Genomic DNA, 27,617 nt, shown 5'->3' with positions numbered 1-27,617 from the left:
GAACTAAACAAAATGAAGACAAGCAATGTACTAGATGCAGAATTCAAAATAATGGTTATAAGGATGCTAATTATCTTAAAGGAAGAGTAGATTAACTTAGTGAGAACTTCAACAGCATGACAAAGGACATGCAAATCACAAAAAAGAATCAGTTAGAAATGAAGGAGAGATTAACTGAAATGAAGACTACATTATACAGAATCAACAATGGAGTAAATGAAGCAGAGGATCGAAGCAGAAATTCAGAAGATATGGAAGCAGAAAACATCCAATGAAAATACCAAAAAGATAAAAGAATCCAAAATGTGAGGATAGTGTAAGGACCCTCTGGGACAACTTCAAATGTACCAATGAGGGTGCTAGAAAAAGAGAGAGAGCAAGAAATTGAAAATTTGTTTGAAAATATGACAACAGAAAACTTTCCTAATCTTGTGAAGGAAAAGGAAAAGCAAGGACCTACAACCAAGATTACTCTCCCCAGGAAATCTATCATTTAGAATCAAAGGACATTTAAAGAGTTTCCCAAACAAGAAAAAGCTAACAGAGACCTGGCCCAGCAACTCAGGTGGTTGAAGCATCATCTTGTACACCAAAAAGTTGCTGTCTGATCCCAGGTCAGGTAACATACGAGATGCAACCAATCAATGTTTCTCTTTTTACATCGGTGTTTCTCCCTCTCTCTCCTCCACTCTCGAACCTCCTCTCTCTCTAAAATCAATAAACATATCGAGTGAGGAATAATAATAGTAAAAAAAAAAGCTAAAGGAGTTAATTACCACCAAACCAGTGTTACATAAAATGTTAAAAGGTCTTCTTCAGTAAGATAAAAAACATAAACAATACTATGGCAATAAATACATATCTATCAACAATGGAATCTACAGAACAAAATAAACGAACAAGCAGAACAGAAACAGACTCACAGATACAGAGAACATTTTGATGGTTGTTAGATGGGAGGGGTGTTGGGTACAAATTTGTTGTTATAGAACAGTCATGGGGTTGTAAAGTACAGGATGAGGAATACAGCCAATAATACTCTAATAACTATGTATGGTGTCAGATGGGCCCAAGATTCTTCAGGAAGGTCACTGGGGTATACACCTGAAACAACTGTAATTGAAAAATAAAAAATGTTAAAAAAAAAAAAAAAGAACTGAAGTCAGCCAGAATTAGCCATGATTCTGAGCTGAGTTGAGCTACTTACCACGTGTTGTATAGCTATGTGAGCTTGGGAAAGTTTCTTAATTTTTGATCATTAGTTCCCTCATCTGCAAAATAGGAATGGGAGTAGCTATCCCATGTAAAGTGCTTACCAGTTCATAACACTTAATAGTTCATAACGTAACCCCTCAATAATACCTTGGATTACAATTATTACAATTAAATATCATTCTTAAACTCCAGAATATAAACAAGGTTTCCAAATGATTATAAAAGAATTCTCAGAAATGAAAGTGTTAATTATATTCTTCACTATCTGTACTATTAATTATTTAATTTGTGTAGCATTAACATTTTTAAAGCACTTTCATACACATTATCTTACTTGGTCTTGTAACACCAAGAAAGTCTGGGTAGGGACTATCGCCAAAAGGGTTAAATAAATGACTGAGGTCATAGAGTTAACAAATGGTAGAGCCAAGGTTAAAACCCAGCTCTGCTGTTTAGTTACACCACTGACGAGGAAAAACAGTGATAAAAAGTAGCTCAGGAAAAGGAAAGGCAAATTACAGTGAGGGTAGTATGGGTCTGTGATCTCTCATCCAAATTCCCTGGATCCAAATTTGTTTAGAAATTCACTATTTTTCAAATTTCAGAATAATAATGAGGTTTTATATACTGTATGTTACATGTTATCCTCTATAGAGTCAGAGGCAGCACCTAAATAAAACATATTAATATGTCTGCAGCTAAATTTGAAAGCAGACATATTAAGTAGACTAAAGACTTATTAACAGCCTTTCTTAAGAATGGTTAGTTTTTTCAATCAAATAAGTAGTTCTTTAAGCTAACCCAAATTACAAGAAAACCTCGGAATTTCAAAATTAAAGATAAGAAATCACAGACTTGCATTACAAGAGTTTGCATACAGCTACAAGTCAATCAATAATCAGGCAATGCCATGGAAAGGACTACAAAAACAGACAAAAGCATCAGACATGCTTTACTCTGATATCATCTCAGAAAGCAAATAATGTTGCTGGGATCACAAGATTAACAATAGCCATTAAATAAGTATTTCACTGCATAATTACTTTAACCAATGGTTCAGATAAAAAACAAACCACAGTGAGTTATAGAACTGGAATAGCTTTGTGGCAGTAGAGATTTGAGCTGTTCCCTGAAGGGAAGAAACAGAGAAGGGAAAAAAGGAAATATTTATGAAGGAGGGAGCAGATAATGAGCCATGTACAGATAAAGTTTGATAAAATGAACAAAACATGGTTATAGTTGGCATACAGGGGTGGACTTGGGAAATTTTCTTGGAGATTCCAGGTTACATATTAGGAAATAGTAGGAGAAAAGGTTGACAAGATCCATGTAACAGAAGACCAAGAAAGGCAAGAATTTAATTCTAATACAGTAGGCAATGACAAATCACTAATCGGTCTGCAAGTAACTGATCTATGGTCCCCCAAATTATCTTGAGACCATATAATTTTAATTGCCAATATCAACAATCATTTAGAGACTAAAAAATATTTGGAAGGGGATTCGGAACAATCTTGTCATCTTACCTATACTGTTAAAATGCAATACATGGCAGGAAACACCACATTATAAGACTAACAAAAACGAGAATCACAACTGACAGCTAAGAAAAATATCTAGGAAAAAACAACTGAAAAGTAACAGTACAAATGACACCAGAGAAATGGCAGTGTGAGAGATCCCCCTGGCCGCTGCCCTTGAAGTTGGAAAAATTTAAATAGCTATGATTCAACAAGGCTCCCTGCTCAACACACAAACACATCTGAGAGATATGCACATTGAAACATTCTAAAGGTGGGCAAGTGGAAGAAAACTGAGGAAGGAAGAAGAGCTGAGCTCGGCCATGGATACAGACCTACAGCTGGGTGCTCAAGGTGCAACTCAGCCTGGAGAGGGGAAGAATCAGGATGTGGCTGGTACTCTCCTCAGCTAGGAGGAACAAAGAGATTCAGTGGGCATTCCTGCAGGAGTAGGCAGTAACTGCTGCCGCTGAGCCCAGTGACCTGGGCAGGGATACAACATAGAGATATGGCCATGGTTGTCTTGTAATTGGCATTCTGTAAACAAAGCCATGGAGCCTGGCTGCCCCTTAACTGCCCAGAGCTTGCCTCCCTTTGTGGGCTGTGTAGCACATTATCTGCAAATCTCAGAACTGGTACTACAGAATCACTTTTTCCCTAAGCAAAGGGCAAACTTTGTGAATGATCCTAGTACCAGGGTACAGGGATGACTCTGTGGATGTCTGAGGTTGCCATTATCAAGAGGGAAAAGTCACTTTGAAGTCAGGAGGGTCACCACAACCCACCCACTGCCACACATCGAGGCCACTACACTGATGATAGCATCCAGCTGCAGAGGACAGCACTGGGATTTCATGGATTTGGAGCTTCACCGCCCAATGTTTTCTCCTGTGAGGTTGGTCCCCTGGGACTGGGGAAACCTGCTCGCAGGGGACGTTCTCAAACTCCCATTTTCCACCACCCTGCGGAGATCTGAAAAGCCAGAGGAGTGCAAGAGAGCTAAAAAGCATATGATTCAGCACCACCTACTGAAAAGTAACAGAAAGCTTCTTTGTATCAATCTACTAGAGAAATGTCATAAATATATACATGCCTAGACAGAGAAGGAATCCATCGAATACCATGAATAACCAAGGTAGCAAGGCAACTCAGAAAGAAAATGAAACATCTCCAGAAAATAAACTGTAAAATATGGAAATATGTGATTTAAATGAGAGAATTTAGCATGGTAGTTCTGACAAAAAAAAGAGATGCAAGAAAATACAGACACTCAATGTAATGAGCCCAGAAAACAAATCAAGGAACAAAATGAATACTTTATGAAACAGTTTGAAACTTAAAAAAAAACACAGCCCTAGCTGGGTGGCTCAGTTGGTTGGAGTGTTGTATGTGCACCATAAAAGGGTTGCAAGTCCGATCCCAAGTCAGGGCGCTCACAGGAGGCAACTGATCAATGTTGCTCTCTCACATGGATGTTCCTCTCTTCCCCTCACCTCAAATCAATAAAACCTATTGCCCTGGCTGGGGTGCCTCAGTTGAGTGGAGCATCTTCCCATAACTGAAGGGTTGCAAATTTGTTCCCTGGTGTAGGCACATATGAAAGACAACCAATTGAGGTTTCTCTCCTTTCCTCTCTGTTCCATTTTCTCTAAAAAAGCAATGAAAAACTGTCCTCAAGTGTGGACTAAAAAGAATTTAAAGAATGAAACAAATTACAGAGGTGAAGAACTCAATAAAAGAGATCAAGAATGAACTAGCAAGCATAGGAAATAGAGACGACCAGATGGATGAAAGAATTAGTGAATTTGGAGATAGAAATCTAGAAATGACAGAGAAGAAGAGAGAGTCCTGAGCATAAAAAAAAATGAAAGAACTCTATGAAAACCATCTGATTACACCAGAAAGAGTAATATAAGAACAACAGGCATACCAGAAGAGAGGGAGAAGGGAACAGAGAGCCTCTTTGAACAAATAATTAATGAGAATTCCTCAAATCTACACAAAGAGCTAGATCCTCTAATCTAAAAAGCAAGCAGGACACCTAATTACCTCAATACAAAGAGGACTTCTCCAAGGCACACTCTATTAAAATTGTCAAAAATTAATGACAAAGACCCCTGGCCTGGTAGCTCAGGTGGTTAGAGCATCATTCCAGTACACCAAGGTTGCAGGTTCAATCCCTAGGTCAAGGCACATAGAGGAAGCAACCAAGCGATACACGAATAAGTGGAACAACAAATCAGTGTGTGTCTCTCTCCCCTTTCCTTTCTAATATCAATAATTAAAAATTTTAAAAATTTTCTGACAAAAAAGTTGTCAAGGGGTCCAGGGAAATGATGAAAGTAACTGATAAAGAAAAGCCCATTAGGTTATCATCAGACTTCTCTGCAGAAGCTTTACAAGCTAGAAGAGAGTGGAACCAAATACTCAAACCACTGAAAGAGAGAAATTACCAGTCAAGTATAAAATATCCAGAAAAGTTATCCTTTAGCTATGAAGGAGAAATAAAGACTTTTCCAGCCATATCTGAGGGAATTTATCACCAGATGTTCACTGCAGGAAATACTCAAGAGGGTTAATTCTACCTGAAATAAAGAACAAAAGGTCACAAAACTACAAGTAAGATCACTGACAAACTTACAGCATAAACAGGGATAATTTGTAAGAAGAAACACATAAAAGGGCAAGGGAAAATTGAGACATTAATTGAAAACAACCAACATTATACTACATGGGAGATAGCCAACATACCCAAAATATCCAAACCAAAAATTTACTCTTTCAACTTTACTGGTAAAGGTGAAGGTGTATCTTCTATTTTATAGAAAAAACTAAATGAATTTTTTGGACAACCCAATATGAAAGACAATATGCCACCAAATTCAATAACCTAGAAGAAACGGGTAAGTTCTAGAAGTACATAACTTTCTTAGGTTCAATCATGGAGAACAGGAAAATCTAAATAGACTAATCAACAGGGAAGAAATTGAAACCACCATCAAAAACTTCCCCCCAAATAAAAGTCCAGGAGCCGATGGCTTCACTAGTGAATCTTACCAAACATTCGAAGAAGATTTGATATCTATCCTTCTCAAACTCTTCCAAAATATTGAAGAGGAGGCAATACTTCCTAACACATTTTATAAGATCAACATATCCCTGATACCAAATCCTGGCAAGGATAAACCAAAAGCAAAGAAAACTACAGACCAGTATCTCTAAAAAATACAGATGCAAAAATCCTAAATGAAATACTCACGAGTCAAATAACAACAATACATTTAAAAAATAATAATACATCATGATCAAGTGGGGTTCATTCCAGGGCACAAGAATGACTTAGTATATGCAAAGTGATGAATGTAATATTTCATATTAACAAAAGATAAAAATCATATCTTATCAATAGATGCAGAAAAAGCAATTTGATAGCATACAATATCCATTTATGATTAAAAGAGTCAACAAAATGGGTATAGAAGGGAAGTATCCCAACATAATAAAAGCCACATATGACAAACCCTTGGCTAACATCATACTCAATGGTGGAAAATTGAAAGCTTTGCCTCTAAAATCAAGAAGATAAAGATGACCTCTTTCACTGCTCTTACTCAACATAGTACTGGAATTCCTAGCCAGAGCAATTAGGCAAGAGAAAGAAATAAGACAGTGGGAAAACATACAATTACAATTTTTTTAAAAGAAAATACGAGAGAAATAAGACATCTAAATTGGGAATGTTGGCCATTTGTATGTCTTCCTGGGATAAGTATATATTCAGGTCTCTGCCCATTTTTTTTTAAACTGAATTGTTTGGATTGTTGCAGATGACATGATTTGGTTTACAGGAAACCCTAAAGACTCCACAAAAAAACTATTAGAAACAAAAAGTAAATAAAGTTGCAGTGTACAAAATCAATGTACAAAAATCCACTGCTTTCCTGTATACTAACAATGAAATTTCAGAAAGTGTAATGAGAAAAAACCCCTGAATACTTTTGTAATTGCAACCAAAAGAATAAAATACCTAGGAATAAACTTAACAAAGGATGTGAAGGACCTGTATTTGAAAACTACAAAATATTATTAAGAGATTGAAAAAGACAATGAAAAGATATTCCCCGTTCATGGATTAGAAGAAACAACAGTTACAATGGCCATATTACCCAAAGCAATCCCCATCAAAATTCCAATTCTGATGTCATTTTTTAAAGAAACAGAAAAATCATCAGATTTGTATAGAACTACAAAAAGACCCTGAATAGCCAAAGCATTCCTGAGAAAAAAGAACAAAGCTGAAAGTATCAAAATACCTGACTTTATATGATGATTTAAAACAGCATGGCACTAAAAAAAAAAAAAAAAAAAGACACAGGCCAATGGAATAGAACTGAGAGCCCAGAAATAAAACCACATGTATATGGGGCAAGTAAATTTTTTTTGAGGGGGGGCGAGTAATTTTTAACTAAGGAGACAAAAACACATAATGGAGCAAAGAAAACCTCTTCAATAAATTATGGTGGGAAAATTGGAAAGCCACATGCAAAAGAAGAACCTAGATTACAGTTTGTCTCTATATACAAAAATTATTTCAAAATGATCAAGGACCTAAATATAAGATCTGAAACAATAAATTACATAGAAAACAACAACGAAACTAAAACAAAAATGAAGCAAAAATTCAGAATAACCCATGCCAGTTTTGTTGCATCAACCCATGCCTGATCAACTGAGGATTAAAAAACGGACCTGATAATTTTTCCTCAGAAGAGTATGATTAGACAAAATCAAAAAAGTAATGCAAAACAAAATTTGCGGATGCTGATTCATGGAAGTGCAACACAGTACCATGCTGCAGATGAAAGCAAGTCTACATGGAATATTTCTAATTCATATAGAATTAGAAATTCTAATTCTAATTAGAATTAGAATTCTAATTTTGGTTCATGGTTAATGAACCAAAAGATATTTATTTATACTATAATCTGTTATATGAAAAAAAACCACTGCTTTTTAAAGATTACTGGCTCAAACTCTAGTACCTATAAATAACAGCATGATAGAAGAATGGATTCCTTATGATATTTCCCTAATTTTGAGTATTTTGTTTGACCTATAGGGTTATTTTAAAAATAGGAATGTGAAGCCTTTTATACCCAGTACAAGGACTCCTCAGCTCACCTCAGATTCCATTCACACATTAATATTATCTGAATGATTTGTGTAGGTGTTTCCATGTATGACTCCTGAAGTACGCTATCCTTGGATACACCATGCTCTTTAGATTGAGTAATCCTTTTTTTTAAAAATATATTTTATTGATTATACCTTTACAGTTGTTCTATTCCCCCACTTCAATCCCCTCCACCCACACCCTCCCTCCCCCACCATTCTCCCCACCTTAGTTTATAACCACGTCTCAAGTTCTTTGGATTCCATATTTTCCCCACTATTCTCACCCTCCCCCCTATCTATTTTCTACCTACCATCTATGCTATTTTCTGTGCCTTCTCCCCCCCTTCTCCCCCTCCCACCCCCCTGTTTCTAACCCTCCATGTGTTCTTCATTTCTATGGTTCCACTCCTGATCTAGCTGTCCTCTTGGTTTGCTTTTGTTTTAGGTGTGGTTGTTAATAGCTGTGTGTTTGCTGTCCTTTCACTGTTCATATTTTTCATCTTCTTTTTCTTATATAAGTCCCTTTAGCATTTCATATAAGGGCTTGGTGGTGATGAACTCCTTGAACTTGACCTTATCTGAGAAGCACTTTATCTGTCCTTCCATTCTAAATGAAAGTTTTGCTGGATAAAGCAATCTTGGCTGTAGGTCTTTGGATTTCATGACTTGGAATACTCCTTTCCAGCCCCTTCTTGCCTGTAAGGTCTCTTTTGAGAAATCCGCTGACAGTCTGATGGGTACTCCTTTGTAGGTGACTGTCCCCTTATCCCTTGCTGCTTCTAGGATTCTCTCCTTCATTTTGGTCTTGGCTAATGTAATTATGATGTGCCTTGGTGTGTTCCTTCTTGGGTCCAACTTCTTTGGCACTCTCTGAGCTTCCTGGATTTCCTGGAAGTCTATTTCCTTTGCCAGACTGGGGAAGTTCTCCTTTATTATTTGTTCAAATACGTTTTCCACTCGTGGCTGTTTCTTTCCCCCTTCTGGTACCCCTATAATCCGGATGTTGGAACGTTTAAAGATGTCCTGGAGGTTCCTAAGCCTCTCCTCATTTTTTTGAATTCTCATTTCTTCATTCCTTTCTGGTGGGATGTTTTGTTCTTCCTTCTGGTCCATTCCATTGATTTGTGTCCCCGTTTCCTTTCCATCACTATTGGTTTCCTGTGCATCTCCCTTCATTTCAATTAGTTTAGCCTTCATATGTTCCTCTAATTTGTGACTTTGTTCCTCTAATTTGTGACTATAATCTACCAGTTCTGTGAGCATCCTGATAGTGTCCTGAATTGGGCTTCTGAGAGGCTGGCAATCTGTTGGTCTCTTAGAGTTATTGGCTCTGGGACTTTGAGTTCTTCTTGCGCCATCTTTCAGGTTGTTCGTGCCTGTTCCATAGCAGGATCAGAGCCCTAAAGTGTTCACTAGAACAGGGCAACTAGGTCGCTGGGTTGCTACGTTGTATGTGGGGACGGGGTCAAAGAGGGACTCTGGCGTCCCGTCTGCCGCCTGCTGCCCCGGCCCTCACTGGTGCTGAAGGGCAACTAAGTCGCTGGGTTGTGACGCTGTATGTGGGGGCGGGGTCAGAGAGCGACTATGGCATCCTGTCCGCCGCCTGCCGCCACGGCCCTCACTGGTGCCGCAGTTGCTGCCGTCACCGCGCCCACGCATCTCGTCCCACTGCACTCGAGTGTGCCACCACCATCAGCCCTCGCCCCCTGGGGCCTGCGTGGTCTGTCTCACTGTGTGCGAATATGCGCCCGCGGTCTGCCCCGCACCCCAACTGGTTCCCGTCTGCCTGCGCGCCTGGGTCGGGGGCCCTGTCCTGCCCGACTCTGCTCGCTGCTGGCTCCGCCCCTCTTACTGTCCCTGTTGAACGGTTAGATGTAGTCGGACTTCCGTATAATTCAACTTTCTGTCCTTTGGTGTGTCTTTGTTTCTCCAAACCTTTGTTGTATTCAAACTTGGTTGTGGGAGAAGGCACAGTGTTTCCACCTATGCCTCCATCTTGGCGGAAGTCTAGACTGAGTAATCCTTAAAAGGAATCAAGTGCCTAGCAATCTCACTGATAGTCTTTAGAAGTACTGCAGAGCTTCAAACGTAACCTTCTAACCTGAGATGGATTCTGCCAACCATCAAATTATCAACCACATAGAACGAAGAATAAATATAACAAGTCTTTGACAAGAAGGGACTATTTAAGCTTTCACTCAACAAATATTTACTGAAGGTCTATGTGTTAAACACTATTCCAAGTACTAGTAATACAACCTAGAGCAAAATATTAAAATAGTTCTGCTCTTGTGGTGATTATATCTCTATGTGTATACATGGTCACCATACCATCTCTACTACACCCAGCATTCTCCTGATCTTTGGATATGTAGCAAGGATAACCTGGAGGTCCAATTTATTTTATAAAATTAATTTATATAAATTTTAAGTTCCTATACATAGTTATTCCTTACCTCATCCTGTGTTGATAATAATGTAAACAGAGTTTCCAATGCTGCTCTTCGAACTGACGATATAGTGTGATGCAAAAAAGGCCAGACACGTGGAACTAAAACTGTAAGTGACTGCTGAATACTAACAAAGAAGACACAAGTTAATCTAATTATTCTCAATTGAAACTTCATTAATACATTATCTAAGTATCATTTGCTTATGAAATTACCATCTTTTGTGATGAGTAAATTCTAAAAATATAATACAATTTTCATAAAAACACTCATTTAACACCCTCATTCAAAACTATTATTATAGTTCAGGAAGGGCCAGAGCAAACACAGTAAAAAAGACGAACAGAAATAGTACCATTAGGTACTTCTATGGCACTGATACCACAAATTACCTTAATCAAATTAGAATTTTCCAATATAAGTGTTTTTACTATCAATCAGTTCTTACTCAGGAAAATGGGACATGTATCTTAGCTCATAGTAAACCTACACAAAATCAAGATTGCTAATCCTTACTCCTTTCCTATGGGTAACCATTAGATACCATAACTTACATCCCCCCCTGGGACCATCTCTGCCATATATCAAATGAACAAGAGGTGGTATGGTACAGTAGCTTTAAAAGTTAGCCTCATTTAGCACTACTAAGAAAACACAAACATCTTCCTTCTTACAGATTAGATTTTAAATGGGGAAGCAAGCAAAGGCACCTCTAGGCTAATAACTTGGATCACAGGATTCCTGTCACATCCATGAGTGATTTTTAAATGTCACCTAGAATTAAGAACTGATTTGTCAGTAGCATCTGAAATACATATGAAACCTCTGTACAAAAAGGCATGAAAAGGAATATATCAGTGTAATTATGGTTCTTCTCAAGAGGCCTATATGTTAATACATTATTACAGGACTTCTTACATTAATTTACACATTTAGTACACATGCACACAGACATAAAACAGACTGAAAATATGTAAAAGCATCGTAACAAGGCCTTGTTAATAGTGTAATTGCTCATGCTCCAAATGACATGACGCACTTCTTACATAAACTAGAAACTATCTGCCAAATATCACAATATATGAAGCAAAATTTCTAATAAGATAATTTTGAAAAGATAACAACTACATTATTTCATATTGACTTAATAGAATTTTCATTATATTCTTTCATTTCCTTATATTATCTAGCTTTCCTGACACTATCAAGTTGGTGATTTCTTTTCAAGTTAAATCCTTTATTTAAAGCACATGTCAATAAACTAAGGCCCACAGTCTAAATCCAGTCTACCTGGTTTTTTAAATAAAGTTTTATTGGAAAACAGATTTGTTCTTTCTTTTATGTATTGTCTGTGCCTGCTTTTGTGCTACAATAGCAGAGCTGAGTGATTCTGACAAAGATCATATGGCCCATAACCCAAAAATATCATTACATACAGAGTTGAGTATTTTTGACAAAGATCATATGGTTTGCAAAGCCAAAAATACCATTATGTGCCTTCACAGAGTTTGCCAACCCTTAAAGGTAATTAAAAACTCTTGCGTTTTCCAGCTTAAAACAGGGTTTTCACACAGATTAACTCATTCTCTATAGCTTTGATTACCAATGAAAGCAACTGAAAATTAGAAAATTCCACGTATGCACTACCACCTTATTTTTACCCTCTTCACTTGCTTTTTCAGGCACTTATTTTGCTATTCCAATTTGTGGAGCATCCTATGAACCTAAATTTATCACTGAAGTACTACCAGTAGGTCAGCATTATTTGAAACATTTTCTACATGTTTTTGTATATCACTGGAAACAGACCACTCACACAGCCAGAAATCATTTATGATCATGATCATATGAACACTCACTAGCTAAGACCAATAATTAATTTTCTCATCTGTGATTTTTTAACTTGCATGCAAACTTTTACTTCTGAATCTCCAAGGATACTATTAAAAGAAACAATAAGATTCATGAGCCAGTCTAAAAGTCAGAGAATGCATCACTTAGCTGAGCTTCATTTCAAATATCAGGATAGGAAAATAGTGACACCAAATTTTTTTATTTATGTGTTTGGATTTACCCAATCTCAGCCTTTGGACATTATATTACATTATTATATACTCCCTTCCTGATGAATAATGCTTGAAATCAAGAACCAGAACTGAAATAAACATTACAAAGAAAAAGTTCTTGAGGAGATATTTTGAAAAAAGTAATGCTAATGTTTAATGATAAATCTATTAACTAAGTTTATGTCACTGAACTAGGTTAAAATTCTATATTCTGGTGTAGAGGTAAAAATAATATGCAATTATCATTGAAGTCAACTCTTATAGGATGAATAATATGAAGAATTCTATAACAAAAGTAATCCAAGGGTAAAAGAATCTAACCTTTTTAAGCTCCTGCCCCAAATATGGTAGTGGCTAGATAGTTAAAAAAATAGCAATCTTTGGCACCTCTCACTTATATTACCATTCCTAAAGGTAATATTACCATTTCTTTTAGGGTTAATTCTCTAGAAATGTATAAGTACTTTTTACTTTATTCCACTGAATAAAATAATTACCTGCACTGTTGGACCTGAGGATAAGTTAACAGGGACGAAAGAAGAGTCATAATACTATTTGTTGAAGCTGTGAGATCATCTAGTTCCAGAAGAGCATCCCATAATGTGTTTATAATGAAGGGTACCTATAAGATCAGTTATCAAGAAAACAGTTACTAATTTTACACAGACCATTCACAAGCCATGCCAGGTTGTATCACAGGAGTCACTACTCATTCAACAACATACACAGTCCCAATGACTGTGCACAGGTGCCAGTCTTGAGCCAAGTTAGGGAGATATTACTTGCCTTTAACAATTCCCTACCCTTATTTTTAATGCCACATTTACTCTGAAACTTTACTTCTTAACCAGATTTACAACGGGAGGGAGAATTCAGGAAATAAGATAGCCAATACTTTATTTTATATAAAAAACTAAACTTTAAAAAGAATATAGTACAGATACTCAAGATCTGATTTTCTATGTAATTTTATTTATGAAAGCACTAAAGACAAATTTTGTTTGTAAAACACTGCCTGTTGTGCTTCCAAATATGTGTCCTGGTTTTGATAATACAAAGAATACTCAGACCTTGAATAAGGCACTTCAAAAAATGAGACCAGATTTAAAAAACCAAAAGCCAAAAAAAAACCAACAAAAACCCCAATCAAAACAAACAAAAATTTCATGTCTAAAAACCAAGAGTAAAATAAGAAGTGTTTGCTTTTTACCTCAGGGAAGTTCCCTACATACTGTTTAATACACTCAATTCACTCTTCCCAAAGATATTGTATATTTAACAATGCATACATCAGAGAAGGTTGTTCTAAGAAAAGAAAGGATAAAGGAGAAGAAAAGTACTCAATGTTTTTCCTAAAACTTTACCCCAAATGTAAACGAGCTCTAGGAAGAATATACAAAAATATTACATTTACCTTCTGTGTCTGAAGATACACAAGGCTTTCGACCACAGGTACTAATGATGCTGCAGCAACAGCTCTGACATCATCATCAAGGTCCTGGAGTCCTTCAATTATTTTAGTTAAAACTTTAGGCAATAAAGTGTCGATTACATCCTATAAAACAATACATCAAAATAAATTAACTTTCTACAGTATAAATATTGTGTTTAAACATTTTTATTAAACTCGCCATATGAAAACATAAATTCCATTATTTATTTATTAAAAAAGAATCACATAAACTGAAAGAAAAATAACACCATTGAAGCTTAATTAGCTAATCCTATGTGAAAAAGACTACAAAAGTATTAAGTATTTTACTGAGTGTGACTTGAAACAACAGTTTCTCAAGGTGAGACTATATACATACAGACCCCAGGTACTAGAACCTTAGCTTGTATCTCTCATTCAGGCTCACTGATACCCAAAAAGGGTATGAGAAGAACAAAAGAAAAGCCAGCCCCTTTCTGCTTCTCTTTATTCCAATCTACTCTCTTTTCAAGTTCCCCAATAGAGCTAACCCTCAGAGGGCACTCCTGTGTGATCATACAAGATGGAATTGCACCTAGAATTGGTCCTGCTATAGACTAGGAACAGGTTTCCAAACCTAATTCATCATCTTTTGATTTGTACTTCAATTCTTATTAGCATCACCTATTTCTATGACACTACCTCAAGAGAGCAAATCTTGACAGACTGACTTATACGTAACACTAGAATTTGGGGCCATTTCGTAATTCATAAAAATAAACTAAGAAGGAAAAAACTCTCCCATGTTGCTTCAAAAAGTTGAATGCTTACCTGACGAACTGCCAAAGCATATTTTATTCCCAGCAGACCACCGTGTCTAACTTCCCATTGTTCTTGTGTAAGTAATTTAAGCAGCACATCCACAGTCTTATGGACTCCTGTCTCACTCATGTGTTTTAACACCACCCCTAATGTTTGAGCACAAGTTTCACGAACTGGTGCCACAACCTGCAAGAGAGTAAGAGAGAAAACTCGTATTTGCAAAAAGCTCATTTTGCTGGATTTAAAATTTGATTGGGCAAGCCTTCCCTCATGTGATAACTTACTTCATCAGAAACAAAGTCTCCAAATCTGTCTAATGCAAAAACACAAAGGAGTCTAATAACCAAGTCTTCCAACCATTCTTGATGCTGCTGAATCATCTGTTAAACAATCATTTTTTAGTAACAAAGATCACACTTTAAATTGTGGTTTGGGGAAACATACTGGATGCAAACGAAAATTAAAATATTGGGATGGGTTATATCAGCTGTAGGAACAATAATCAAACTATATTACAGTTCCAACCGCTATCTTTAATATTAGCCACATTCTTTCTATTAACTAAATTCAGACATAACAAAATCTTTAAAATTCATGAACTTTACTATATTACTTGTACTGCAAGAAAAATTAAGAAACTACTTAAGGTTTCTCTAATATCAATTATATCTGTTATTTATCTATTATCAACCCTATTACCAGTGTCTCCATGCTACACCAATCATATTGCTCATTGACCTCTAAACTACCCTCTATTCATCTTACTATATACTTTCTAATCCATTATATCCCGCTCAAATACTATTGCTTCTACATATTTTTCCACCCAATGTTTCTGAATATCTTTCCCCTGAACTCATTCTTCGTCTACCTACAAAGACTTTTTCCTAATCTTTTTACTTTTCCCTCATTGCTTTTCAATATTTATTATTTACCTCTCATTACTACTTCATGTCACATGCACTGTTAGCTCCCTGACCGGAAAAATAGCCAACTACTGAAACTTGATAGTGACTGTTGCTTTAACTACACTTACCTCTTCTAAAGTACTGTCTCCCATTTTACCACCACTTTTCCCATGAGCTTTAAGGATTTCTCTAAGACCAGTGCCTGCACCGTGTCGAACCTAAGAAGAACCAGGAAGTAAATGTCAGAGGTTAAATACTTAAGAAACTGAGTTTAACTTTTAATTTGAAAAGGAGAGATTATATTTTTAAGAAATTAGAATAAACTAAGTAGCATTTCACAAGAATATCTTTTTCTTCTACTATCCAAGGAGAATTACACATATTAATTTTACAATTTTGGTTATGAGGAAGGTTTTAAATCAAGCTAAGAAAATAGCTATTCTTGAGAGATATATAATCCACATGGCTATCCCTCCTCTACCTTTTATTTGTATCAGCATTATTGACACTAAAAAAGTATCATATATTGTTCCTTATAGTTCCAATATCAATATTTTAGAAATATATGCATCAAAACTAAGTTCCATAGCTACCAGTGTCAAGCATCAAAGGAAGACAATTCAAATACAGTATCATACGACTAATGCTACCCCTTAGCCCTGTAAGTCTTCTGAAGTGTCATTTGGAATAGGAGGAATCAGGCCACTGACACTACACCAACTCAAGAACGCATGTAAGTTAAAACTTGAAGAGCTTTAAACAGAAATACATCAAGCAGCAGAAAGGCTGCTAAATGGTACTACAAACAGGTGTTTTTTAAATTGTCCAGAGGCTAATCTAAGCAGAACAGATGGTTTGAAACCATCAAGCCTCAACTTTAATCAGAGGAACTTCACTTTCATCTCTTTTACATACTGGCACCAAGAGATTATCTTTGAAAAATATTTCCAGGTTTAAAAGCTGGTGTGGAAACTATAGCTTTTAATCAAAATTGTCTACTTCCAAAGGAAATTTTTACTATCTAGGAGAGATATAAAAGCCTTTGTATTATAGTAAAAAGAAATGAACAAATCACTAGAGAAATACAACAAAAATTATATGGAAGGTGAAAAACAGTCTAAAGGTGTCTACTTGGTGAGTGGTATAAAATGCCTTGAGCAGTGGTCCTGAGAGGGACACAAGGGAAAAATAAGCACAATGACAAAACAAATTATGCTTGACACGGTTCCCTTCATTAGCAAGGAAAATAAAGCTGAGATAAACTGTAATGAAAAAATAACAGACAAACTGGTAGGCAGGGCAGAGATGTGAAAAGGGCTGACAGACGCTCCATGGGCGATGGCTGAGATTCTGAAGAGAGATTCTGCTGCAGGGGTTCCCCTTCAGGTAACTCATGGAGCACCCAGCTCAGCTGATCACGAAGACTGCACCACTGGGTCCTACGAGACACCTACTACATAAGGTCACCCACCCTATTTAGACTGGGAGTCATAGCAATTCCACCTAATACATAGAAACAAACACAAAGAGGCAGCCAAAATAGGGTGATGAAGAAAAAGACCCCAAATGAAAGACCAGGAGAATACTCCAGAAAAAGAGCTAAGTGAAATGGAGGCAAGCAATTTACTAGACATAGAGATTTAAAAAATAGTTATAACAATGCTCAAGGAACACAGAACTACAACAGCACAAAAAGGACACAGAAAACATATGAACCAGTCAGAGATGAAGAACACAATCTCTGGAAGGACACACTGGAAGAAATAAACAGTGGTTGAGTGAAGCAGAGGATCAAATCAGCAATTTGGAAGAAATAGAAAACATTCAATTAAAGCAGCAAAAAGAAAAAAGAATTTTAAAAAATGAGGTGAAGAAATTTAGACCTCTGGTCAAGATAGCAGCATAGGTAAACATGGCTCATCTCCTCACACAACCACATCAAAATTACAACTAAATAACAGAACTACCATCACTCAGAACTGGCAGAAATTGAGTTGAATGTAAGTCTGACAACTACCAAGTTAAAGAAACTATATCCATCCAGACTGGTAGAAGGGGCAGAGACATGGAATGGATGGAATGGACGGAACGAGCTGGTCCGACATCCATGTGTGGTGGGTAAAAATTTGGGAGGGACACCAAGACACATCATAATTAAAATGGTCAAGATTAAAGACAAAGAAAGCACATTAAAAGCAGAATAAGAAAAATAGTTAACTACAAGGGAGCTCCCATAAGGGGAGCTGATTTCTCAACAGACATTTCAGGCCAGAAAGCATTTTTATCACTTTGACTAGCATGAACTAGTCATGATACATCTGGCAAAGGGTTAATATCCAAAATTTATGAAATTCAACAATAAAAAAACAATCCAATTTAAAAATGAGCAAAGGACCTGAATAGACGCATCTCCAAAGAGAACACACTGATGGCCAATAGACATATAAAAAGATGCTCAAAGTCACTACTCATCAAAGAGAGGCACAATAAAACCACAATGAGATATCACATAACACCTGTCAGAATGACTATCAGCAATAAATCAATAAAAAACAAATGCTGGCAAGAATGTAGAGAAAAGGGAACCCTTGTATACTTTTGGTGGGAATGCAGATTGGTGCAGCCACTGGGAAAGCAGTATGCAGTATTATCACAGAAAATTAAAAATGGAACTGCCTTATGACATAGCGATTCCACTTCTGGGTATATATCTTAAGAAACCTGAAATATTAATTCAATACAATATGCACCCCTATGTCACTGAAGCACAATCTACAATACCCAAAATCTGGCAGCAGCCCAAATGCCCATCAGTAGATCAGTGGATAAAAAAGCTGTGGTACATTTACACAGTGGAATATTACTCAGCTGTAAAAACAAAGAAAATCTTACCTTTTGTGACAGCATGGATGGACCTAGACAGTATTATACTCTAGTAAGATAAGGTACTCTAAGTAAGATAAGCCAGTCAGAGAGAGACAAGGATCATATGATTTCACTTACATGTGGAATCTAATAAACAAAATAAACTAATGAAGTAGAAACAGACTTAATTTTACAGAGAATAGACTGACAACTGTCAGAGTGGAGAGAGTTGGGGGGCTGGGTGAAAAAGTTGAAGGAATTAAGCAAACAAGTGAAAAAACAACTCAGAGATACCATCAATAGCATGGTGATTACCAGAGGGAAAGAGGAGTAGGGGGAGGCAGAAGAGGCTGGGGAGATTAAAAGGGGGATAAATGGTGCTGGAAGGAGACTTGACTTGGGTGGTGAACACACAATACAATAAATATACAGATGTACTGTAGATTGTACACCTAAAATCTATATAAGACTAAGCAACGTCATTCCAATAACTTCAATAAGCAAATACCGAAAAAGATTAAATACCTACAAAAAACAAAATCATACCTCCCAAGAGGGATTAAAAAGGTCATTGCAAAGTTCTTCACAAAAGCTTTCCAAAGGCCATTCATTTGTCTAAATAAGAAAAACAAAATTACTAAGGTCTATTTTATGCTAATAATTGAAGTATTAATAAAGTATATTTATTTGGATGTCCAGTAATAATAGCTTTTTAAATTTTTAAATAATTAAAATTTTTATTAATGAAGTAAAGATATAAGAGTTTTAATAACATTTCTTTCAGTTAACAGATTAGTATGAAAAGATTATACACAATTTCAAAGGACACTTTAGGGCATTTCACAGTACCTCTTCAATTAAGGAAGAATTATCTGGATTATTATCAATCAAGACTTTGGAATCATTTGCAGACTGATTAATAACCACATTTGCTATTTTTCGTCTCTTTTCTTCTGGTTCTCCATCAGTGCTATCATTGCTAAAAAAGAAAAGTCACCATTTAAAACACAAATAAGGATAATGTGAACCACAATGAATATAAGAGAATCCATCATTTGAACAAATGTTTTGTCATATTCTGCTTATATGTTTTACCTGTAATTTCCATGTACAAATAACTAAAATTAACCACTTAAAACTTTTTGAAACTATCCTACTACTCTTATTGATGAATATAAAATAGTGAATTCTTGGCTTTCAAATTAGATCTCAAATCTTAAGACTTTTTTTCTTCCTCTCCAGAACCAGCTCTTCTCCTTTTTATTTTAAACTCCCTCTTTCTAACAACCTAAATCTGGGCCAGCATAACCTTTTTTAGGCTTTTGTACCCAGGAGAAAAGTAATATACTGAGTGACACACTATAATTTACCAGTTCTTGAAAAACAGAGATATGACAACTGATCAATGAAAAATGTGTCCAGAAAATTTGAGGAAGTGTTATTTTATGACTGAAAGACCAAAAATATTGAGGCTACCCTCATAACAAAATATTACAAAGAGAAGACAAGTAAAGCTATTGAGAATTAATGAAAAGAAACAAATTAGCATCATAAAGGTATATACAGAATTTTTTCCTATAAATATTCCCCCTAATCATAATAGTGTAATTTGTTTTGCCAACTATTCTTTCTATAAGGTAATGAATAAAATCTGAGCCTCTCTAATCTCATTCCTTACTGTTTTTAACCTAATTCTCTCCAACCTAGCCACATTGGTCACTTTATTGTCCTTGAATTTGTTACGCATGTTTCTGCTTCTGCTTCCAGGCAATGGCTCTTACTATTCTATGTGCATTGTCTTTCCAAAATACAGAATTCTCACTTCTTTCAGATCTCTACTGAAAGTCAACTCTGTGAATCTCTTCTGGACAAGCCCATTTAAATTGTAAACTCTTTACCCACACAACATTTCACAAGTTCTTTACTTGCTTTATCTCCTTTTTTTCTTTCCTATTCCTTATCATTAACATGTGATTTACTTGTTTTGTTCCTCATCTGTTTCCCTCTAGAATGCAAGCTCTACAAAAGCAGAAATCTTATCCATTTTAGTCACTAATGGATGTTGAGGGCCTAGTAAAGTATTTGGCATATGAAAGATATTCAGTAAATAGCCTTCTCTGAGCCACCGCCAGCGCTCGGTGGGTCGTGTGTCTCCAGCCTCCCGGTGCGACCACAGACAAAAAGAGGCTGAAGAAGAAGCCAGTGAGATAGAAGCTGAGAGGGCTGTAGAAGAACTTCCACCTCAAGAGGAGAGTTTAATTTTGGAAAAATGGCGGCAGAGTAGGACGGAGCGACTCCAGTTCTTGTACCCCTGGGAGAAAATCCTGGCGGATTTACTGAAGAACAGCGCAATCAATTCCCCAGCATTTATGAAACTAAGAGACCAGAGATAGTGACGAACCAGACAGCTACAGGTCGTTGGGGTCTCAGGGACTTGAGTAAGGACGGAGGCAGCCAGGCTGGCAGCAGCCATTGGCCGGTGCAAAGATCTCGGAGCCGCGGCTGCCGCAGTTGGTGGCTGCCGCAGTTGGTCAGACCCCAGAGGCTTCCTTCCGTCTGTGCCCAGCGACAGGGGCATCTGCCACGGAGAACTCATCGGGAGCCCAGCAACCCTGAGTAAAGTCAAGGGCGGGGGCGACAGCAGCCATTGGCCAGCGCGTAAAGACCGGGTAAAGACCTCGGAGCCACAGCTGCCGCAGCAGTCGGGGCCCAGAGGCTTCCGCCTGCGCCCAGCAACAGGGACGTCTGCCACTGAGGACTCATCAGGACCCCGGCACCTGTGAGTAAAGATAAACATGGCATGGGCAGGGCCGGCTGCCCTCGGCCAGTCCATAACGCCTCGGAGCTGCCGTTGCCGCTGCATTAGGGGTGTAGAGGCTTCTGTCTGCGGCCAGTGCCTCGGAGGACTCATAGGGAGCCCAGAACCCAGTGGAGCATTGGGCCAGCTTCAAGGTCCCTGGAAGAGCTGGCTCCCTCCCTCACCATCTAGGCAGGGCCAGGTGGCAGAGACCTGTCTGCCTAGGTGTGCAGGGAGGGTGGCAAGGAAAGGAGGCCATGTTCAGTTGCGATCTCTGTGGTCGACAGCCCACCGGCCTGCCAGCCCAGGAAATTTGACAGGAACATTGTCCTAACCAGTCAGGTTGGGGATTGGGCTGGGCTGAGAGGCACGCTTTCTGGAGAAGTTTTTACTGGAAAATGGACTGAGGTGTTCTCCTGTGAAGGCAGCTTGACTTGCTTCTCACCCAGCCACAGGACTGGCAAGGATCAGTACCAGATCCCGTGGGACCCAGGCAGCCTGTCGGGTAAGCAGGCTCCCGCACCCCAGTCTGGTAGCCTGACTGGCGGGCGGGTATGCGCCTGGGCCTACAACCCAGCCCACAGAGGGGTCCTGCGGAAACCAGAAAAACCGGATTGGACAGTTTGAAACCAACAAGGAAGGAGGTTTTTTGGTTTTATTTTTTAAACTTTTTTAAAAACTTTTTTCAGTAATCGTATATTTTTTAAAATTTTATTGTTGCTGTATCTTTCAGTACTCTGTTCCTCTCCTTTCTTTTTTCCTGTTTTAGCCCTTCTTCCTTTCACCCCAAACTTATTGCTTTTTCCTCACTTCTCTTGCCCTTTTTTTGTGTGTTCGTTTGTTTGTTTGTTGCTTTCTATACCACTGTAAATACTTCACAACACATCTCTCAGGTCTTAGCCCACTTTACAGGTTTCTGAATTCTATTACTGTAGTGATTAAAAGATATTCAGTAAATATCTGTGGAATGAACAAATCACAAATCTGAAAAATAAGGCCTAATATTTCCAATATTTGGGTAAAAGTGCTTATATAAATAAAAGCCAGCAGCAACAATTACTAGGTTACCGTACTATTCTAATGAGCTCTTAAACTTAAAAAATCTGTAGTTAATAATAAAGATTCTGCACTTAAAAACAACCCCATTTAAAAAGTTATAGCAAGTAGATGTTTATTTTTCCTCCTTTGTGCTTAGCTTTTACACTTACTTTCCAGCTATACATGAATGGGAAGAACAAAATGTTGTCACCTGTAACATTTATTTCATAGGCTCTCATGTTTAATTCATCTACTCAAACACTTCTTGAATACCACTAAAAATCCTAATATAATAGAGCTGAATAGGGCTCAAGAAATCTGCATTTTAACAAACCCCTCAAAATGCTTTAGAAGAGGCTTGTTTTGAACAACCCTTTGAGAAATGCTGCTCCAAGCACAGGGTATCACTAAGAACATGAGTACCATGAGTTTACCAGAGTTCTTTCCTATAACACGATTAGGTAAATAAGCCTGGATTATTACCTGCTGTTTGGTTTAGCCCCCAGCCTAGGGAACAGCTGATGTAATTAATACTGTAATAATTCTCACTTTACTAATGCAGTATTCTTTACTTGTGGCCCTTAGATCACCATCCCTCTGTCTTCACTCTGTACTACTCTCATTTCCACCCACTCATCCCAGTCATACTGCCCTTCTATTTCTTGAACATTGCACAATTAAGGCATTTGCTGCCTCTGCCAGGAACATGCTCCCCTTGGAAAACCTTCAGCCTTTATTCAGATCATGTAATTAGTAACAAAAAATATCTACATATGTAAAGTTTTCTGGAAAGTTGTCCTAGTCCCTAGTAACAGTAAATACTCTGACAATTGAACAACACAATCCAAATGGTACTCCACACCTAGAGACAACATCAGTAAAATGTTGTTAGAGATCAAGCAGACATAGATGGATGTAAGCTACAGTGTCACTGTTCTAAATGAATAGCAGAAAAAGATTACTACCTCTTCTCATTAGTTTCCACTGCATCCCTGGATCTCTGTTTTGCAAATAACTTGGCCATTCTTTTAGCTTTGTTCTTTTGCCTATTGCTCATTCCAGCTCGAAATTCTGAGTCAATCAATTCAGCTGCCTGGAGAGTCTAAAAGAATAAAAGAATACTGAGTTTAAATTTCAGAAGTTAAAATAAATATCCATAGTATCACAGCCTCGGAAAATGCCTAAGCCAGTATATTCAAATTGATCACACTCTTTTTTGACAACTTCATGCTGTTTTAGTGTATGGCTGTACCATAATTTTACTCTCTTCTTCCTTCCTTATTCTTCCAATTCCCAACAGATGCTCGTGTGTTTAACTTTTCTTATGTCACAGATGTGGCACAAATGTATGATCCTAACCCATGAAGGGGGCTTTGAAGAGGTGAGATTTCGAAATAACTGTAATACCAACCAAAAATTATGAGACTAAAGAGTGTCAATGAAAGAAACTAGTAATTATCACCTGCTGAAAAAAACAACTACAGCCAGAAGTGACTAGTCCAGCATCCTACAGTCAACTTACCCCGTAAACTCCCTTCTTCTCAAGCACTCAGTGCCTACAGTTTTTTATCTCTTCTCCATATATGGCAGACATTATAAAGGCTATGAGTTAAAAATGCTTTGAGCCCAAGTCTAAAAATCTGTTCTGCCTTTAAATGATTAAAATTCAAATGAAGCCCTGACTGGCATGGATCAGTTGGTTGAGCACTGTCCCACAAAGTGAAAGGTTGGTTTGATTCCCAGTCAGGACACATCCCTGGGCTGCCAGCCTAGTACCTGGTTGGGGGCTAGCAGGAGGTGACCAATTGGTGTTTCTCTCACACATCCTTGTTCCTCTCCCTTCCTTTCCCCTTCCCTGTCCCTCTCTCTAAAAATAAATATTTTTTAAAATTCAAATGAAATGTACCATTCCACAAACAATTAAGGTCACCGGTGTGGATGCCAAGCTACAGTCTTGATCCAGGGACCACAGGTGCATATAAAAGGTAATGCAGTGTTAATGAGCTTATGGCAATTCCTTGGATCTTTCAACCCATAAAATGGCTATTGCCCAGCCCATGTCCAACTATTCTGTATACAGACCATTTTCTCTATTACACCTGCCCATTCATTTTCTTACACCATGTCCAATTATTATACTGACCACTGTACTACATTTTGTTCTGCTTTATTTTATTCTATTTTCCTTTTTCTTTCCATTTACATCTTAAGCTTCCTTTTGTAGCCCATTTCTTTCCATTTCTTGCTGGCTGTCATTATATTTTCTGCCTCTTTTATACTACTTTTTCCCTCTAGTATGCATAAAATACGTTTGTTTGTTTTTTGTCTGCAAAAGTTATTCATCACCTGCCCTTGCCAGGTGGCTCGGTCGGTTGGAGTGTCCTCCCATGCATCAAAAGGCTGCGGGGTAGATTCCTGGTTAGGATACATATCTAGGTTGCAGGTTTGATCCCCTGCCCACGTGAGAGGCAACCAATTGATGTTTCTCTCTCACATTAATGTTTCTCTTTCTCTCTCCCTTACTCTCTAAAATCAGTAAAACGTATCTTCAGAAGAGGATTAAAATAAAACAGCTATTCATCATCACACACCCCCAATCCTAAAATATATACCATAGTTTACAAATTCAAATGGTTAAGAGAACTAGTATAAAAGAAAATAAACCATTTCAACTTCAGGAAAGCAAAAGGCCAAGGGAATGAAGAGGTGAAAGTTTGACTATAAAGCAGGAAATCCTAACAAGGCTGGCTCAAAGAACCCTAAAAGGATACTGCATGGGCAAGAGGAAATGGTACTGAGCCTCTAAAAGGTAATGTTTCAGTTGTACGTGATTTTTTCTGAGGAGAAGGCTGCAGCTTTTACTGAGCTTATAAAAGAGTCTGGGGGCATAAAAACACACACACACACATAGGCATCCACTGGGAATCGAATGAATAGAGAGAAAAGGAGGAATACAAAGCAATATTATGATATAGCCACCAACAAAATAGCCTGCAGCTGTTAAAAAAATGAATGTAATCAATCTGTATATACTGATATTTAAGCTACGTGAAGTGGGTACACATGGCTTAAAAGGACACATACTTGTGTATATACAGAAAATTTCAGGAAGGATACACAAATCAAAAAAGGTTGTCTTTGGGATGTGGAGACATAGGTGTCTATCAATTATTGGAAAGAATTTCTTTTACTTCATAGCGTATATCCTTTTGCATTGTTTAAAGATCTTTTTTATGTTTGTTACTTTTTCAAATTAAAAAAAATGAACCATAGCTCTGAAATACGACAGCTCTTACTATCTCCCACACTCTCAAACATTCACTTTTTTTTTCCTTTGCTAAAGAATAAAGAAAAGAGGAATTGGTACAATTAGAACCTCTTAATATTAAGAAGCTCCTAAGACTCTACTGTAGCTTCAATCTAACAGCCCAGTCTCTACAAGGCTGGATGAACTTCTGTCCCTTTAAAACCTGTCACCAGAAATCCAGTTTATGAAGATATTACATGGTGACACTAAGCAGCAATGAGTAGGATTAAGGACAGCATTTTTTTTTTTTTGTAAAAACTGCAATTGCATTGCAAAATGAAGCAAGCCCTTCGTACCATTACTTAAAATCAAACAAATATAGGTTTTACCTACAGGTTGTTTGTTTACAAGGGCTGCTGAGGTTGGGGTATAATCCAAATCTTCATCATTGAAGAGTTCTTCAGTACTCATTCCAATGGCTTCTCCCATATTAAGGCCAAGTTTCTTCTGTAATAGTTTTCGTTGGCGTGCTATCCTTTCTTTAGGATCCACTTCACCTTTAAACAGAAAAGAAATACATTTCCTCCAAATTAGTTAAGAAGTGTTCTAATACATGAAGAAGAGGCCTAATTAAAATACAAAAAACTTTTTAACTACTAAAACACCCCTCCTGACAATAAACAAATCACACTCCTTGTCTCAGAGTATGTCATAAGTTCTATTACCTAACCATGCTTCACAACAGTGTAGTCGGTAACAAAAAACGCAGTTTTCACTGAGACTTCCCCATTGCCCTACTGCCAATTGTTAGTATATATAAAATGAGATCCATCCTATAGAAAAGAATCTTATTTTATAGCTACACCTTGTACATTCTCTGAAAGATCTAATCAAGCTAAAAAATATACAGATTTTATTTGACAGCAAAGATCTCAGCAAATACATGCTTATTCCAAATGTGGCCTTTATGTATTCTGAGATGACATAGCCCTAATAGCCCAAATAACAAAGGTAAAGGCATAAAAGTAGACAGATTTTAAATGTCCAAAGTACAACCTGTAATACTTCAGTGGAAAACAGATAAAAAGGTATTATTTTAAAAATAAAAATTCGTGCCCTGGCTGGTGTGGCTCAGCAGACTGAGTGCCAGCCTATGTATTGCTGGGTCACTGATGCAATTTCTGGTCGGGGCACATGCCTGGGTTGCAAGCCAGATCCCAGTCTGAGGGTGTGTGAGAAGCAACAGATGGATGTTTCTTGAATGTTGGTGTTTCTCTTCCTCTCTTTCTCCCTCCCTTCCCCTCTCTCTAAAATATAAAGTCTAAAACATAAATAAAAATAAAATTTTAGGCTCTGGTCAGTGTGGCTCAGTTGATTAGCGTATCGTCCCATACACCAAAAGGCTGGGGGTTTGATTCTTGGTCAGGGTACATGCCTAGGTTGCAGGTTCAATCCTCTGTTGGGGCACGTATGAGAGGCAACCAATAAATGTTTCCCTCTCTCTCCTTTCTCCTCTCTCTAAAATCAATAAACAGCCCTGGCTGGTGTGGCTCAGTGGATTGAGTGCTGGCATACAAACTAAAGGCTTGCTGGTTCGAGTCCCAGTCAGGGCACATGCCTGGGTTGAGGGCCAGGTCCCCAGTAGAGGGGGCGGGAGAGACATCCCTACATTAATGTTTCTCTCTCTCTCTCTCTAGAAATAGGTAAATTCTTTTTAAAAATAAAGTAAAATCAACAAACATATATTTTTTAAAGTTCTGAAAGCATTTTTAATAAAATAAATAAATAAAAAATTGGGGCCCTTGCTGGTATGGCTCAGTTGGTTGAAGCATTGTTCCACACATCAAAAGTCTGGCGGTTTGATTCCTGGACAGAGGATATACCTAGGTTGTGGGTTCAATCCCTGGTCGGGGCACATATGGGAAGCAACCAATAGATGTTTCTTCCTCACATCAATGTTCCTCCCTCCCTCCCCTGCCCCCGTCTCAATTCAATAAATATAATAAAAATAAAACAAAGTAAAAAAAAATAATAAAAATAAAACAAAGTAAAAAAAATAATAAAAATAAAACAAAGTAACAAAGTGGGCTTAAAATAACTACG

At 37.5% G+C, this 27,617-nt stretch overlaps 1 protein-coding gene across 5 annotated transcripts in view; it reads right to left on the bottom strand.

Moving 5' to 3' along the window:
• Positions 1-27,617, bottom strand: part of BTAF1 (B-TFIID TATA-box binding protein associated factor 1) — a 110,425-nt gene that overhangs the window by 54,665 nt on the left and 28,143 nt on the right. For 4 of the 5 annotated variants that reach the window (XM_037047338.1, XM_037047339.1, XM_037047340.1 and 1 more), the window contains 10 exons: positions 25,908-26,071; positions 23,233-23,369; positions 19,282-19,411; positions 18,979-19,047; positions 15,696-15,785; positions 14,944-15,039; positions 14,669-14,845; positions 13,841-13,981; positions 12,924-13,048; positions 10,367-10,487 (listed from right to left, as the gene is read on the bottom strand). In XM_037047338.1, coding sequence (XP_036903233.1) covers positions 10,367-10,487; positions 12,924-13,048; positions 13,841-13,981; positions 14,669-14,845; positions 14,944-15,039; positions 15,696-15,785; positions 18,979-19,047; positions 19,282-19,411; positions 23,233-23,369; positions 25,908-26,071 — 1,250 coding nt within the window. Of the gene's footprint in view, positions 1-10,366; positions 10,488-12,923; positions 13,049-13,840; positions 13,982-14,668; positions 14,846-14,943; positions 15,040-15,695; positions 15,786-18,978; positions 19,048-19,281; positions 19,412-23,232; positions 23,370-25,903; positions 26,072-27,617 lie in introns of those variants that run through there. The other variant, XM_037047342.1, reaches the window with a different exon arrangement.

This window comes from Sturnira hondurensis, unplaced genomic scaffold (genome assembly GCF_014824575.4).
Source record: "Sturnira hondurensis isolate 20B ecotype Veracruz unplaced genomic scaffold, ASM1482457v3 Scaffold0005563, whole genome shotgun sequence".
Lineage (NCBI taxonomy): Eukaryota > Metazoa > Chordata > Mammalia > Chiroptera > Phyllostomidae > Sturnira > Sturnira hondurensis.
Note: the sequence above shows the minus strand (reverse complement) of the source record. Positions and strands in the feature narration are given on the sequence as shown.